The sequence below is a fragment of the Dromaius novaehollandiae genome, chromosome 11 (assembly GCF_036370855.1).
Source record: "Dromaius novaehollandiae isolate bDroNov1 chromosome 11, bDroNov1.hap1, whole genome shotgun sequence".
In the NCBI taxonomy this organism is placed as follows: Eukaryota; Metazoa; Chordata; class Aves; order Casuariiformes; family Dromaiidae; genus Dromaius; species Dromaius novaehollandiae.
The window spans coordinates 11,892,565-11,908,691 of NC_088108.1; the positions used below are offsets into that span (position 1 = coordinate 11,892,565).

A 16,127-nucleotide genomic window follows, 5' to 3' on the forward strand; every position below is an offset into this window, starting at 1 on the left:
TCCTAACAGGAAATGCTGGATGGCTTGTCAGGAGCCAAGCGCTTGCTTAAAGCACTCAGGACTTGCCTGGGGAGGGAGCAGAGGCCGCGCACCTCCCGCAGCCCCAGCTGTCTGCAGCGCGCCGACGGCCTGCCCCAGCAGGCAGAGCTGGGCAGAAGTCTCATGCACAGCAGGCTAGTGATATGATTTAAAAATATGTTATTGCTGTTGACGCTGCTCCCCGCGAACAGTGTCCCGTTCTTTGGGACGGAAGGAGCTGCCAGGTGCAGCCTGCCCAGCCCTGGCACAGCAGGACCCCCGGCTCGGCCGCTGCCCGGAGCGCAGCCTCGCCGCCGCCGGCCGGGCATGCCGGGGGTTGCCTGACACAAGCACAGGGGACCCGGCGGATTTTGCCTCTTCTTAAGAGGAACTAAGTGTGCAAGAAGCTGTGGGAACAAAGGGAAATTTAAAAAGTAATTGTATAATCCCATTCAGCAAGAGACAAGCAAGCAATGCCAGTAAATTTTAAGCACTTAACTGAACAGGGAGCATTCAGCTGAAAAATAATTCCCTAGGGTCTCGCTTTTGAAGGGAGGACTAGAAATGGCAGTGGTTAGGGCTTGTGATATTTGCCTGTATTAGGGGCCAAAATCAGAAACCAGATGCAGTGGTTTTATGTCACAGGAGAGGAGGCAGTAAATATGCAATTCCTTTCCACTTTCGTCACTCATTTGATCTATCGTGAAACTATAGCGCTGTGCCAGGGAAAGGCTCTTTAGCCTCCGTATTGCACGTGTGGGTGTAGATGTGAGTAGCTGTGTTTCTATATATGATTTTACATCCATATTTGTACACATGCACACAGAGAAAACAAACCTATGATACCACTGCCAGAAAAATCATCATCTATGAAGCCCACAAAAGCTGAAGCTCCAAACGCAGTGCAGTAGTCAGCTTTACGCCCAGTACTTTGAAGAAGCAGGTACCCACAGAAAGTGCAGCAAGAACAAATTTGCAAGAACTCCATTCCAGAGAAGCAACTGCCTCTCTAGAGAGGCCCGAGCAGGGGCTGGAGCACTGCGGAGGGCTGGGTGACCCATGCTCAGTGCGTCGGGCATCTCCTGCACCTGCCCGCCGGCTGCAGCAACTGCCTGCGCCGCAGCCTTGCGCGGCCTTGCACTGCAGCTCGTGCCTCCCGTTCTGCCGGCTCTTCGTCAGGTCTCCTGCTTTGCCAGCACCGAAACTGCCACATTTTTACTTGCAGGGTTGCCTTCAGACCGGACTTGAAGCCCACTGGTAAAAGCAAACCACTTGCTATACCCTGTGCAACTACCCTGTGCAAACGCTCTGCTAGGGACATCCATGGAAGTGTCCGGGCCACGCTCCACTGCCGCAGCCTTGGTCTCTTCTCTGGACCTGGTCTCTTCTCTGTCTCTCTCTGCTCCATCACAGCAAAATGCTGGAGGTAACACTGGAGAGCACCGTGGAAATACTCCCTCCGTTATACACAGGCTTAGTTATCATAAGGGAGTTGGGTTCAAGTAAACTTTTTATTAATGGCATACCATTGAGATAGCCTCTCTTCTTTCTGCCTCTGGCTTTTGACCTTAAACATGGAAATCCCACTCGATAGGGATTTCTGACAGCACCAAAATCCAAGGGCAGCTTGCAAAAAGGTGCTCTACTCCATTTCAGTAGTTAAAAGCACAACTCACTGCAACTGCATCTCTAGTCACCATCCAGTGCCCCACGTTAGCTAACGGGAAAAGAATGAAACACAGGGCCTTCACATGTGTAAGCTCTGCCCTGCTAAAGAACAATTCTTACAGTGGTCTGTCTGAACAATATTTCCTATGTATTTGACACAAGTAGGCTTTTCTTTGGCATCAGAGCTGCACATCTTATTATTCCAGCTATTTGTTCTTGAACAAACATATTTATTGTGGCTAATGAAAGGCAAAACCCCTCTCTGTTCATGCCCTGCTCCCTTCTGCCCATCGGTGACCTGCAGCGTGCCTCACCCTAGAAATTGAAGTGACTGAAACCGCCAAAACACGGGAAATAGTCTGGGGTCCCAGTTCGGAAACCGCATGTAGAAAGTGTTATGGAAAATCTCCCACGTGGGGCTGCAAAAATCAGTTCGTTTTTAATGTTCTTAGCTTACAGAAGTTACCCGAGTTGCTTAAGGCAGCATTCCCGTCACAAAGAGCCAGACGCAGGCTGTCCGGCAGAGGAGCGCCCGGCGCCCAGGGGAAGGCAGGGTCCTCCTCCCTCCCTGCCCACCTGCTCGCACAGGCGCTGCAGCTGGCCCGGGCTGGGGCAGAGGTCATTAATGCCATCCCTCCCACCGCCCTTCTCCACCCACCCACCACCGCGCAGCAAAGCCTGTGCAGCCCTGCCAAGGACCCTTAGATCGAATTTCATCCTGGGTCAGGACCAGTCCCAGCGCCTGAGAGTTAAACTGCGGCTGCGCTGGTGCAAAGCCCGGCCCAGGAGCGGCTCTGCGGGGAGAGCGCGTCGGTGCCCGGGCGCCCGCGAGCAGGCTGCCCGCTGCAGGCAGCGGCGGCGCAGGGCGAGAAGGGCACCTGGCCCACGCCAAGTGCGCTCCTGAGCTCACCTAAAGCACTTACACAAATGCACGCATGGATACTACATGTAAACAGGCCATTTCTCAGGAGTGCTGGTGCTTGGGCCGAGGGACCTAAAGTACGCAGAACACTAATAAAAGCAATCCCCTCACATTATTATCAAAATAAATCAAATACATTCAATATATCAAAGTATATTAAAAACTGTAGCAAACAATTTTCTTGATGAAATGCAGGTGCAGTTACATCTTAATAAAATGTGTTTACAAAAACAGCATTTGCAAATTCTAATTTTTCCTTCTCTGAAAAGCAGTAATTCTCTATATTCCTGCGAGATCTTACTCCTTCTTCTAGTCCTAAATAAGTCTTATTCAGTCTGATCATTTATGGTCCAATTTTGGTGCTTCTATTCATGGTCAGAAAGTCTTAGAAAGAAAGCTTTTGAAATCAGTGGGACCACTTGCAGAGCAATGCCCCCATTAAAGGGTCAGATGCTTCTAACCTCGCTGTATTTTACAGATCACCTCCTCACACATTACAGAGAAGGATGTTCTCCCCCAGCCTGTTTTATTTTGTAAAAATACACAGTATCTGTATATTGTATACAGTATCTGGAGTACAGGAAATCGGGTATCATTTGTGTTTTAAGGATGCACTAATTTATCACAAAAACTAATTTATCACTGCACTGAGAGGAAAATGCAATAGCAATTATAAGTACAAATTTGATGGGACTTAAAAATATTTCTTTGTATTCATAGGCAGAAACTTTTTGAATACAGCCCTGACTTCATTCCATTCTGCGCTGTAACTAACTTTCTATCTGGTGGTAGAATAAATAATTTATGTCACTAAAGAAGTGTCATTCATTGGCACAGATAGTGCATAGCCCCTCACTGTCCTTTTGTGACTCCACAGACCTGGGGAACTTTAATGGTAAAGTCTCATTTTCAGAAATATTAGCAAAGCCCTAAATCCCTGATTCCCAAACTTGGATCTGCAAACCATTTGTGGTCCATGATACCACAGGGAGTGGTCCACGATACCACAGGGAGTGGTCCACACCATGAAACCATGTTAAATGGTGACCTTTGCGATCACGGTATTGCGCAGCAAATGGTGTGGCTGCTAGCATAATTGCTTTGAATAAAAAATTACTCTTTTTAATATTTCCCTAGCTCAGTTTGTTCCGTATTTCATGTCAGTGCGTAACTGCATGTGTTGGCGAGAAGGGAACATGTTACAATCTCTCCTTCCTCCCAGTGCAAAACACACCATGAAGTTCTACTTCACAGGGAAACGGCTTAAGAAAGCTACTCCTGGCTGTGAAGAGAGGATCAAAATTAACCACACTCAAGTGTCGCTAGCAAGTGCTAGTAGAAATGATGTGTTTTTCAAGGCGTTCTTAGTTCCTGATGACACAGGAATTTTGGTTTCCTGGCATTAAAAAGGATTAAACTCTACAGACAGGTGTGGGGTGTTGACCAGGTCTTACAGCCTTCATTCAGGAAGAGCTCTAATTAATACCAGTCTGAATCCTGACTCCTGCAAGTGATGTGAGGACCTTCACAGTTTTCTAAGTTTACCAAGGGCATGTGTCTGTGTTTTTTAAATTGATTTACATATTTAAGAAAAGAATTATCTCAACATTTCTGTTTAAATACAGGCAAAGTGGGTACCTGGATATTTACAAACAGCAAAAGTAATTGCCAGCTTGTCTTGTGGATTTAAGTGTCACAGCTTGCAGCTCAGTGAAATATAACCCAACGAGTCTACACATCTGGGGGATATAACAACGTGAAACTATTCTGAGGAAGCATACAAGCATACATTATATGCAGGATGACTTGAGGAGAAGAAGAGAAATTTGTCCTCCCTACACTGTTGACCAACCACGGCCTCCACATCCAGTTAGGATTTAGGTCTCCATAACGCTACCAGAGGTATCCATACCTCTCATGTGTGTATGAATTTAAGAGGATGAACATATCCATTTGTCTGGCCTCATTTATATATTTAACTAATGCTGCTCTCAAGACTCAACGTGAGGGAGTGGAAAACCAGACTTGTGTTGACCAGAAAGGAACCGAGAGGCAAATGTGCATTTGGCCTACTTACAACAACAGGAGACCTGTTGTTGGTAGTTGCTACATCATCATGATTTTCAAAGGAGAAATTTTAAAACTTCCTTTTGGCCTGACATGAAACTCTTGGCATTTTTAAACCATTTTGCTCTTGCTTTATTATATAAGGGAATGATTTAATGTTTCTTTTAAAATGGGAAATGGTAACATGCTCTCTGCCATAACCAAAGCCTGTTTCAGATTGTTTTATTACACAATTTTTAAATGCACATTGCCATAGGATTTCGTAGGAGCATATTTACATCTACCTTTTAAAAACACACAATATATTATGTTGCAATTAAAAGCCTGCAAACTCAATCTGATATTTCTTCACTAATTTATTCCCAAGCCAATATGTATTTTAATGTTCCAAACCATTGCTAATTAACACATGGAAATATTTTAACATGGATTTTGATTAATTCCATTTAACAGTCTAACCAGCGCTAAAACATATGTGGTGTGTCATTTCTTTCTTTTGAGGAAGGCATTGGCATTAAATCTTTCAATCTTCCTGAGCACCAAATGCTAATTTCAGGAAGATTAAATAACAGACTGCAGCTACAGTTTCCTTTCTTTGCTTCCCAGAAGGTGAAATGAACATATTTATGTGGGAGGAATTTCTTTACTGCACAAGCCAAAATACAGAAATTAGATTTTTTTTCCAACATTGCTAATACACTAGCAATCGCCTGCCAACTAAATAACTTTAACCTATATCTGCAGTTCATGGAGAGTTGCCAAGTTATATGTTCAACTTTCTTTCCCTCTGTTTTTTTTTTTTTTTTTTATTATTAAAGTATTCCCATATGATGTTTTCACCTGCAGCTCCTAAATACTTTTCCATATTTGAATCAGAGACAACTACCTTATAGTGGGGTGACTCTGGCCATAAAGCTGGAAATACTCAACTAAGACCCTCCTCTGATTTTCACACTTTGAAGGTATGTTATAAATATGGTTCATATGGTATTGCTCTGGTGGTTTAAAGGCTAAGTACAATTCTGCATGTCAATGAACTAAGCATGCAAAATACCCTGAGGTACGCATGTGAGTAAGCATCTTGGGCATGTAGACACAAAAACACAAAGGAGGAGGAAGCTACCTTCCGGATCATTAGAGTAATGGCTTGCATATCACACAGACCTTTTCACAAGATGGAGTTTGATCAGCTTATGAGCAGTTAAGTACTTCAGCTCTTGCTCCTCCCACTGCAAAGCCCACTACCCAGAGCACTCTAGTTCCTCCCCCACCGAGGGAAACTCCAGTTTCCATGCCCTCATTTCCATAGTCCATCCTGCCTCATGGTCAATATGCCCTTACTGAAAACCGAAGCAAAATGTTCTCCGTATGTTCAGACCATGTTCACACCTCCTCTGCATCTGCTACATCTCTGTTGCATAGAAGCCTTTCTCTTTCCCTGCTCCTCCCTTTTTCATAACATTTGGTTGCTGCAATTTTCTTTGTAAATCTTCACTCATCTTGACAATATATGGTGCTATCCCTCCTCCTTGATCTTTCACTATCTGCATCTCCAGTGCTATCACAGCACCTGAAGCAGTGGTTTCTGTTTGGTTTCCTCTTTCCCCTACAATATCTAACCACACAGTCTGCACCACGTGGCTGCCCAGATTCCTGGCATTTGTAAGGGAGCACTCCAGTTGTTTCTTACTCATCTACACTTATCAGATAAAGCAAAGTCATATTTTCTACTTAACTAGCATTTTCGTTGGGCTTAGAACTTTTCTTGTATTTTCTTTATTTTTCTTTTTATACATTTAACAGATGTGTATTGAATATGTTTTCATATTCATTCACTGTTTTCATATGCATTCACTTAGTGAATAGAAGTTCACTTCACCTTGGGAGAAAGCCTGTTTTAGCTACTAGCAAGAGTCACTCCTCTGTTCGAGGAGCAGAAATTGTCCTGACAATTCCTGTGTTTAGTCCCAGCAATGATTCCCGACAGCTGTCATTATCCATGCAAAAATGTGTATCTGAACTTTAAAAAACATGCAACTTTTGTGTTCTCAGACTATTTAAAACCTTAATTCCTCTGCTCTTTAGAAAGAAAGGAACATAAGAATATGTGGAAAAAACACCCAAAAGCCATGACTCGAAAGGGCAGCGGATATGTACAGTAGCTTCTTTCAAACTAGCTGTGTGTCACTCTTAAAGGTTTGAGTCAGATAAAATAATATTTAACATAGCGCGTGGTAAACTTTACAAATTTCCATTCATTCTATCACACGGAAGGCCAAATACTGATACCCAAATATATGCCGATTCTGTTTTCCTAAGCAAGAAGCACAAGAGTTCATCCGAGGACTGATCACAGCCCTGAGGGAAAACATACATCATAAAAAATTCAAATATCTGAAAATGCAATCTCATCTTTTCTTGCATGAGCATTCTTTATGCCTTTGTTTTAAAGCTCACAGACATGATATATTTATTAAAGCTGCCCATGTTCCACAAAAGCATTAACAGATCGTATAAAGGTTCTGACCTGGTTAAATATGCTGGGCTGGTCCTAGAAGAACCACTGACCACTATGTCGAGTGTCAAGACCCAACAGCAGACCTCGTTATGGATTTGCATGCCAGATGGATGGAAATAGATGCTGAAAAATCAGCTCTACCAACTTCTGGTCATTATTCAAATAATACATTACTAGTCAACACAAAGAAAGCTATCACAACACTTAATTCTCTTTCTATATGTCTTGTTATGTTTTCCTTAAATTAATGGGAGGAAGTAGAAAAGATAGATTGAGTTATGGAAAAGCAGCCATAGTAATGTATACTTATGCCATGCTTTTCCACCAGAAATCTGAAAAAACCCTCTAAAAGTGGAAAGTAAATATTATATCCCTCTTTCCTAGTCAGAAGCACTGAAACACAGAGAACCATGCATCAAAAGGAAGGAGAAGATTGATTAAAGATTTCTGCCTTCCATTCAATTGAAAACCCTCAACAAATTAAATTGTCTTTTGTCCCTCCAAGGAGTTTCAGAAGTACCAACAGAGTGATTGGGACACGCACTGAGTCTATGGCAGAGCTATGAAAACACCCTATAGCTCCTCTGCAGCCACCAGATGATGCTTCTCCAGCTTTGTTCAAGCAAAACAAATTCTACACTTCTCTACCAAAGTCTTTGAGGTCATTTCATTTTGTGACATTTCATATAAGATCATCTGAATAAAAGTATTTCTCACACTTAAGTTGGATCAATAACTATTCACTTATAAGCAGCATTACTTTGATATTTAGGAAACTTAGAAAGGTTAGAAAATCACGTTTCAAGCCATCATGAGACCGAAATTTCACAAAAAGAGGTATTCTTTAATTTCACTGAGATTTCTTCTTTCTCCTAGCAAGAAAACAGTAGGATTAGCTTAAAAACACCACCCCCCCTTATGAATTCACAATGTGAAAAAAAGCTAACTAAACCTTCTTTCTCTGAACCAAATATGCATGGTCAGTTCTTTTAGCCATACCTATTCAACCGACTTTAATTTTATGGGCCCTATTCTGCAGTCACTGAAGTCAAATGCAAAATTCCCATTCATCACAGTGGTTCAAAATCAGGCCCTAATTATGCATAATTTTCTTAGCACGTTCCATTGGCAATAGGCAGGCTGTCCTTTTGCTACCCGTGCAAAATAGCCTTGCTTGCAATTGTCCAAGCACTCGGACAGTAGCCTTAGAAAGGCCACAATAAGAGGTCTTCACTCAAGTGGTGTCATATGGTCTTCATTTAGAAGTATCACAAGAACATTACTTCTCACAGTATTTACAAATGAAAAACACATGGCTGTAACCTGTAATACTGCAAGAAATACTGCTCTTTGGGTTTGTTTTTGGCCTCAGACTTTTGAAATATGAACCAAGCAAAGGGATTTCAGCTTAATGCTTGATTCAGTCCATTCTTCTTGAGAGCTCAAAGTCTAGGGGAGGGATAAAGCTTGCATTTGAAAAAGTGATTTGCCCACAACCACGGTAATGCACTATAGTTGGCAACTAGAGTAGAATGTATATCAAAAGGGTGTGGGGATGGTTAATTAAAGACATCTACTTTCCATTTAATTAAAAAAAAGATATTAAACTGACTTTGGTTCCTATAAAGCGTTTTATAAGTCATATATAAGCCTCTTGCATTTACTATTTGGGTTCAATCAATATGGTTATCTACCTGTCAATTTTTCTTGCTCTTTAATGCAGAAAGAGAGCAGCCTTTTTTATAGCTAGCTCAAGAAGTACTAAGCTAATCAATACATGCCGCGATAACAGAATGATTTGAAACACATAACAGAAGCTTATCACTTTGCAGTATACTGAACCCGTCAAAATATTTTCCTAGAAGTAAAGTGAAAATAGAAGTTCTCCATTTTTTATTATTTAAGTGGGTGGTGACATAGATTTTGTAGGCCTTTTGGACTGGTTCCTAGCTTTGTATTTTGGAGAAAATTTGGTATATGATCACTTGCTACTTTGCAGGAAAGTGAGGCCAATTGTGCAGTGGGATTTAAAAACTCTGCCTTGAGAATCAAACATTATCTCAATTGCCCTTCGTTTCCTGTCCCTAAACACGTATTGGAAATCCATGCATTGTTCTATAAGGTTTTCCAGGAACGTATCTTCTGATGTTCCCACAGACATTAAAACCCCTTGCTTTACTCTGTACACGCAGTAATTTGTGTTCAAGTCCAATCTGAAATGTACACGCTTTCTTTCAGCTATCTCCTGCTGAGTTAGTCATTTTTAAATAATTTGTAAGCATCTGATTCCTAAAGGTTTAAATATACATAAGTGTATCAAGACTCTGGATTTTAATACAGCAGAGAGAGGATCAGCTGTTATTGTGGTCTCTAACCTCTACTTTTTCAAAGAAATGCACAGGATTTAACAATGCAATTCTCTGAGTGGTAAGTAACAATCATACGCCATCATATAATTTAAGTAGGTGGAATTCTATATAACACAAAAGCTCTTTTGTGATGTCCCAGGCTTGCCACTATTTACCAAATGTTAAATGCAAGCTCAAAAACATATATATTTATTTAAATACAGAATAAAGAGACAACAGTTAATAAGGAAGAAAAAGGAAATAAAGTTTATGGCTTGCTGTTTTCTGACAATTTTATGTTTCAGCTCCAGGGCCACTGTTATCAACTCTGTGTCATGATATCTGGTTCATTTCTACAAGCCTCCCTAGAGTCATATGATAGCCTTTTGGCCTCCCAGTTTTGAAAGGTCTGCTTCATAATTTCTGAATCTCAGAGGCTGGCAAGCCTGGGTGCTAGCGGTTACATTGCGTTTTACCTCAAGGCGCCAATGCATCAAGATTTTTTTTACCTTAACAATTGGAAAACAGTACTAATAAGTAAAATGAAGTAGGAAGGAAAAAAGAAATCTAAAGGATCAAACAATCACAGAGAAATTGTTGAAGGACATAGCTCTGCCATTGCTGTTTCTGGGCCAGGAACATGGGTGCGTGGTGCAGACAGCTCTGAATTAGTTCTGTACAGGTCGAGCAAGACCCGGACATCATACAGCAGCATCTGCTGAGTGCCAAGGATTATTACTTGGGTGCGTAACTGCTGCCACCACTGTACCTCAACCCAGCTGGGTAAGTCTGCGTGAACTTACCATGAATCTTTACGAGCTCAGAAATCACTAAACCACAATCCATTGCAGAGTGGAGGCATGCCAGCAGCAAGGCATTAACAACCTTGTCCATTGCAGAGAAGCTGGAAGATGGATGGGCATTTCCGAGGGCAGAATTGGGCCCCGCCAACGAGCAAAGATTCTTAGAGCAACACCTCAAGTGACACAAATTATGTTATAAAATTGATCACTTCCTCACACATGGCAGAATGCTTCCAGGGCACTCAACATCCTATTCCATTAAGCCATGATAAATGGGCCAATATTTCCACATCAGCCTGAACTCATCTTTTAAACCTGCTTGTTCAAATATTTGGTCACTTATTTCCCCATCCAGCCACCCCCCTTGGTACTGAAAATTGTCTTTGGCTTTCCCATCTTTGCACATCTTATAGATGCCATTATGCCATGAACTTCACCTACAAATTTTATTTCTCCACGGAATTCCTCATCTTGAGAGCATGCAAAATTTAGAGAAAATTCACTGAAAAAAATTGATTTGCAATCTTGATGTGTACACTTAGCTTGAAAAATTGACTCAGAGATGCACAGGAGCTACCAAACTAATGACAGAGAAATGCCCCAAAAAGCAACTTTCCTACTGCTAATTCAAAGATCACCACCACTCCACCACCACCTGGAATGGTGTTAGGATGGAAACCCATGGAGCAGGAGCAAAACTGTTTCAAGGAGATCACGACGGCTGGAGTGGCTAGGGAAGGTTCATAAATTGATAAGCACCACCGAAGGATCATAAGCCTCCACATCAATTGTGTAAAGATTACAACAGAGCCACTCACTGCAGTCATTCTGGAAAGGTTATGGGTTTCACAGGTGTGCACTGTCAGTTCTGATTAAGCTTAAACTAAACCAGTTATCTATAACGTTGGATTGGAAGGAGTTTTATTGCTGAACGCAGGGTAAATCAAATTCAGGCTACACATCTGTGGAAAAATACAGAGGGCCAAAGTTCACAGTCCTGACACAGGAGAAAAAAAATTTAATCCTCCAAAACCAGGAGGAGATTTGCCTGTATAAAATCCATCAGTCTGGCCCTTGTCACACATTCTACATCACACTGGAAAGTTATTCTTCACCTCAACACAACTCTGGGTTTTCTTTCCCTCTCCAAATCATTGTTCACTTCTGTAGCACAGATGCTATTTTAAGATTATTACCTGCAGTCATTGCTAAAGTTTATCATTTATCTGATCATAAATGAAATTAATTATACATCTATACTTTTCATCATACAGGATATAAGCTGAAGCAGCTATAGTCACAAATTCACAATGTAATTTTTCATCTGTTTGCCTAGGAAACTTTCCAAAAACAACAGATCACATCAGAAGTTCTTAGTTTTTTTCTTCAAAAAACTTGTGGGTGAAATCCTGCCCCCAAAAATCAGTACTAAGAGCTCTGTTGACTTCAACAGTACCAGGATTTTACCCAAGAAAGAGAGAAAGAGAGAAAGGGAAAGAAAGAGAGAAAGAGAGAAAGGGAAAGAAAGAAAGAGAGAAAGGGAAAGAAAGAAAGAGAGAAAGGGAAAGAAAGAAAGAGAGAAAGGGAAAGAAAGAAAGAGAGAAAGGGAAAGAAAGAAAAAGAAAAAAGCACTTTTAATAGTTGATGCAAGTTGTAAAAGCCACATTCTGTTACAAAAAATGCTTCATATTAATGCTGCACTTTAAAGTGCGTCTATTGACTCATTGTGTTAATAGATGGCAAAAGTGAATAAATGTATTTGCTTTTGCAACATCATTATTTCCTTTGCATGCAATTATTTACTTGCCAAACAATGCTAGTGACAAATCACAACAGACTATGAAGCCATCTACATCAGCAGATTTTTAACCTAAGGTAAAAATAAACAGAAACATCTGTAAAGTAATCTTGTACAAAGCTACATTTATTAACAAATACATTTTCTAATAAAACACCATCTGCAAGCAACCCTCAGCTTCCACTTGATATAAATAGGCCTTTTACTGTTTTCAGATGCAGTTCCCAGAAAATTATTCCAAGCTCTACTGCAAAACACATCAGTCTTTGTTGCTGCCTGGAATGTTAATAAATAACATCAAGTTTTTAAATAGTCAAACAAATTATTGGCTTGAAACAATTATTCCAATAGAAAAAGCTGACCTTTTGCAATAAAGTGGTTTAAGAATGCATCACTCCTCATTCCTAGTATAAAAATATTACCAAGCAGGGAAATATTTTAGGGAAAACAGAAAGCTATGAAAAACGCATATTGCAATTCTGCTCATATGTACACTGTAAACCTACCTTGCAATGGTTACTGCTTCAGAGAAACTCAGAATAGGAGAAAAAGTATACAGAGTATAAATAGTTCAACTGGTACCCATATAATACATCTGTGCTTGGAGTGGACAAGAATATGAAACAAATAAAATATTCCTCACAGGACTACTGCACTGACCAGCAATACAAAATTCAACAGCTTAAACTGTTGGTAGCAGAGATTGGGACTGGATCCCAACATTAAGAGCTCTTCAAAATGCATAAAAGCTTTAATGGGACACATTTTCATAAGCATTACTCAGAACTTAAGCCACATTAATTCCATTAAAGCAATGGGAATTCAGCAAATTCTGCAATTAAACCTGTTACTGGCAGAACTGTTTTATACCACTGACATTTGGGCACTTCCATTTTTCCTTAAAAAGTTTAAAACAGTGTGCTTTATATCAAACTAGCTCCTAACTGAATATGCAAAATCTGAAAACTGCAGATGAACTGAGATATTAGAGTTCTCTATTCAGAATTCTAGCTAGCACAAATGTATTATATCCAACAGAGATTTAACCTTTTAATATTAATGGCAAACAAGCAATGTTACTATTCCAAACTGTGATTTTAAAACTTCATTTAATGTTGCTTACTGAGACTATTGCAAAACTTTGCCAAAAGTAAATTTAATCGTGCATATTCTAGGGGAAAAAAAAGAAAAGAATGTTTTAGACCATAATTCCAGGAAATGGAACTGCATATTTGCACAGACAAATACTCAATGCATGAAATGCTCAAGAGGTAAGAGAAGGAAGATATTGTAAACTACTTACTTCACTAACGGGAGGAATGTTAAGCTTTGGTACTTTATTCTTCGAACTAGGTGTGTTCACTTTTCCTTCCAACAGTGTTCCAAAGGACTGATTTCCATACCCACTCTCAATTTCTACTGGAGGCTTGAGCTCAGGTGAGTCATTGGGGACCTGGTCCTGACCATCCATAGGCCTGACATAAGCTGTAGGCTTTTGCTGGACCATGCTAGTTTTACAGTGAAGTCCTGGTGGGAAATTCTGGGTCGAAAGACCATTGTTTGTAGATAACAAAGATGTGGAAGGAAGTGGAGATCCAGGACCATGACCTACAAACTCAAGCTCTGTTGGTGACTTCGAATGACTGTTTTCTTTGTAAGTATGTTCTCCAGTTGCTGACTTTGAGTGAGTGTGCCTCCTCGAATGTGAAGATGCTGCCATAGAATTTGCTTCCTCAGTTCCTCCACTTTTATGCTGCTCACTCTGACAACTGTAGAGGTCTTCATATCTGCCCTGTGGCTGGTCATGAGAAGAGCTATGCTTTGTCCTATTCTGTTGACTGCTGGATTGGCTTGGCTGGGCCCCATTAGAGTTGTGACCACCACGAGACCAGTCCGTCCTGGACTTCCTGCTGCTCTGGTGACTGTGTAGCAAAGTAGAATTAGATGACAATGAAGAGGGGGGAGGCATCGATGTGGACGAGTGGCCACTGAGCTGATGAGATGGGATCATCCTGTTTCTTTGTTCTGGGAAAAAGTTCTGCTCATTTTTATCAATGGGAGTCTGTGGGACAGAATTCTTTGGGATTCCTACAAGATGGCTCTGGTTGGAATGGTTGGTTAACAAGTCCTTCATCTCATCGTAGTTCCCCAGTGTGTTCTGGACACGGTTTGCAAGGGCATCACCTTTATTTGTCTAAAATATCCAAAAATAAAAAAAAAAGAAGTGAGTAAATTCTTGATTGAGAAGTTACTGCTTGGAATAGTTGTCTTAGAAGATGGCAAATGTTAGCTGTTTAATGGTGTCATGCTGACATTTAATTTAATTTCAATTACATCTTGCATATGTTATGTAAGAAAAACCTATCAATAACTGTGTTCAAAGAATCTCTTGAAACAGGCTTGCATGAGTAGCGCTTGCATACTGCTTCCCATTTTCTTAAATATGCTCTCAGAGAAATGTTTAAATTACATCAGTTATGGATGTTATGTGCAAAACAGTCTGGCTTTATGTCAGATAAGTTGAGCTTGTACATTTCGTATCTTGCAAATCATGAACGTACAGTAACCGGTTACTGAGCATTTGAATTGCAATCACACATTTTAAGTACGTTATTGCTCTATCACCCTCTTGACCCATAGTTCTACCATAAATCAAAGCAGGGCAGTCTGCAGTAAACATATGAGGCCAAACTCTTTCCTGGTGCAACTTCGATTAGTTTTCTGTAGAGGGTTCGGTTTGACCCAAGGTATCTACCATTTGAATCTAGAAAAGCAAATGCTTCTAACCACTGAGATGTTATAGTAGCTTCAAATAAAAAGATCATTCAAAAATATTTTCTTATAGAAGAATATAAATAGAGATGACTGCCACATTCTTAAGTATCAGAATTCTTCCGTTGTCTAAGGACTGCTGTATTTGTGAATCATGCTTTTCCTTGAATTCCAGTAATTATTAAATAAATACTGACTCATCTGCATTTCACTGCTATTATAATTTTCCTTCTGAATCATGAAGTGTTTTTTTCTTTTCCCTTTCACTTGTAAAAAGCTGGGCAAATAAGCTGGAAGCTATAATTAATATGCAGCTAATTTCCTCCCTCTTCTTGTTCTAAGTTACCCCACAGAGAACCAACGTATCAGTCTTCTTACTGACCTTTATATTCTATTGAAATGACCAGCACAGCACTAAAGCATCCTACTCCCCAGGCTTATTACTTTACAAGACTGAAAGGATAAAAACAAAACAAAAATATAGTTCCTGTTCAAGCAGATGTTTAATTTCTACAGCCTGGAATTAAAAGTCTGTAATTGCCGTATACGTAACAGAGTACACAGTGACACTTCAGATTTAGGCAAGTACGCTTTATTTCATGTTTGGTTTCTCATTCAATACAGCAAGCAGTGCCACAGGCCAAAGAGACCTAAACACCAGGACGTGAAGATGGGTAAAGGCAGCACTATGAACTAGTGATTGGTTAGAGAAAGTCCCACTCTTGGGACCTCGTTGCTTGACCAGGGATCCTACCATGCCACCGAGCCCATTCTCCTCAAATGTTAAGCGAAACTCTGAGTGATGAAAGAAAATGTGTGTGTGGATTCCTCCTGAAATATGTGATTATTTTACCCACTGCTGAACTAGTCAAGAGATGAGAAGAATATTGCACAAAGACTTTTTTCTTAGCACTTCTCATGCTGTATAAAATGTTGAAAAAGAAGATAATAAATGCAAATTTCCTTTTGCTCATTCTCAGGGATTGTAATGTACATTACCACTGTGCTAAGGCAGTGATTTAAAAATTAACTGTTCAATGTTGTTCTCCTCTATACACATTTTGCCAGTGCTCCTAACTGACACAGTTAATAGTCCCAGTTGTGGAGGACCACGAATCACTTATTCACTGACTAAGTCCCTAGGTTGGTCATTTTAGTGGCAAAAATTATATTCTAGCTAAGCCAAGAATAAGCTCTTTGTATATGAGCAGTC

General features: G+C 40.5%; 1 protein-coding gene across 3 annotated transcripts in view; it reads right to left on the bottom strand.

The window, feature by feature from the left end:
* Positions 1-16,127, bottom strand: part of AFF2 (ALF transcription elongation factor 2) — a 341,402-nt gene that overhangs the window by 233,519 nt on the left and 91,756 nt on the right. For all 3 annotated transcript variants that reach the window (XM_064518262.1, XM_064518263.1, XM_064518261.1), the window contains exon 3: positions 13,446-14,336. In XM_064518262.1, the coding sequence (XP_064374332.1) occupies positions 13,446-14,336 (891 nt within the window). The remainder of the gene's footprint in view (positions 1-13,445; positions 14,337-16,127) is intronic.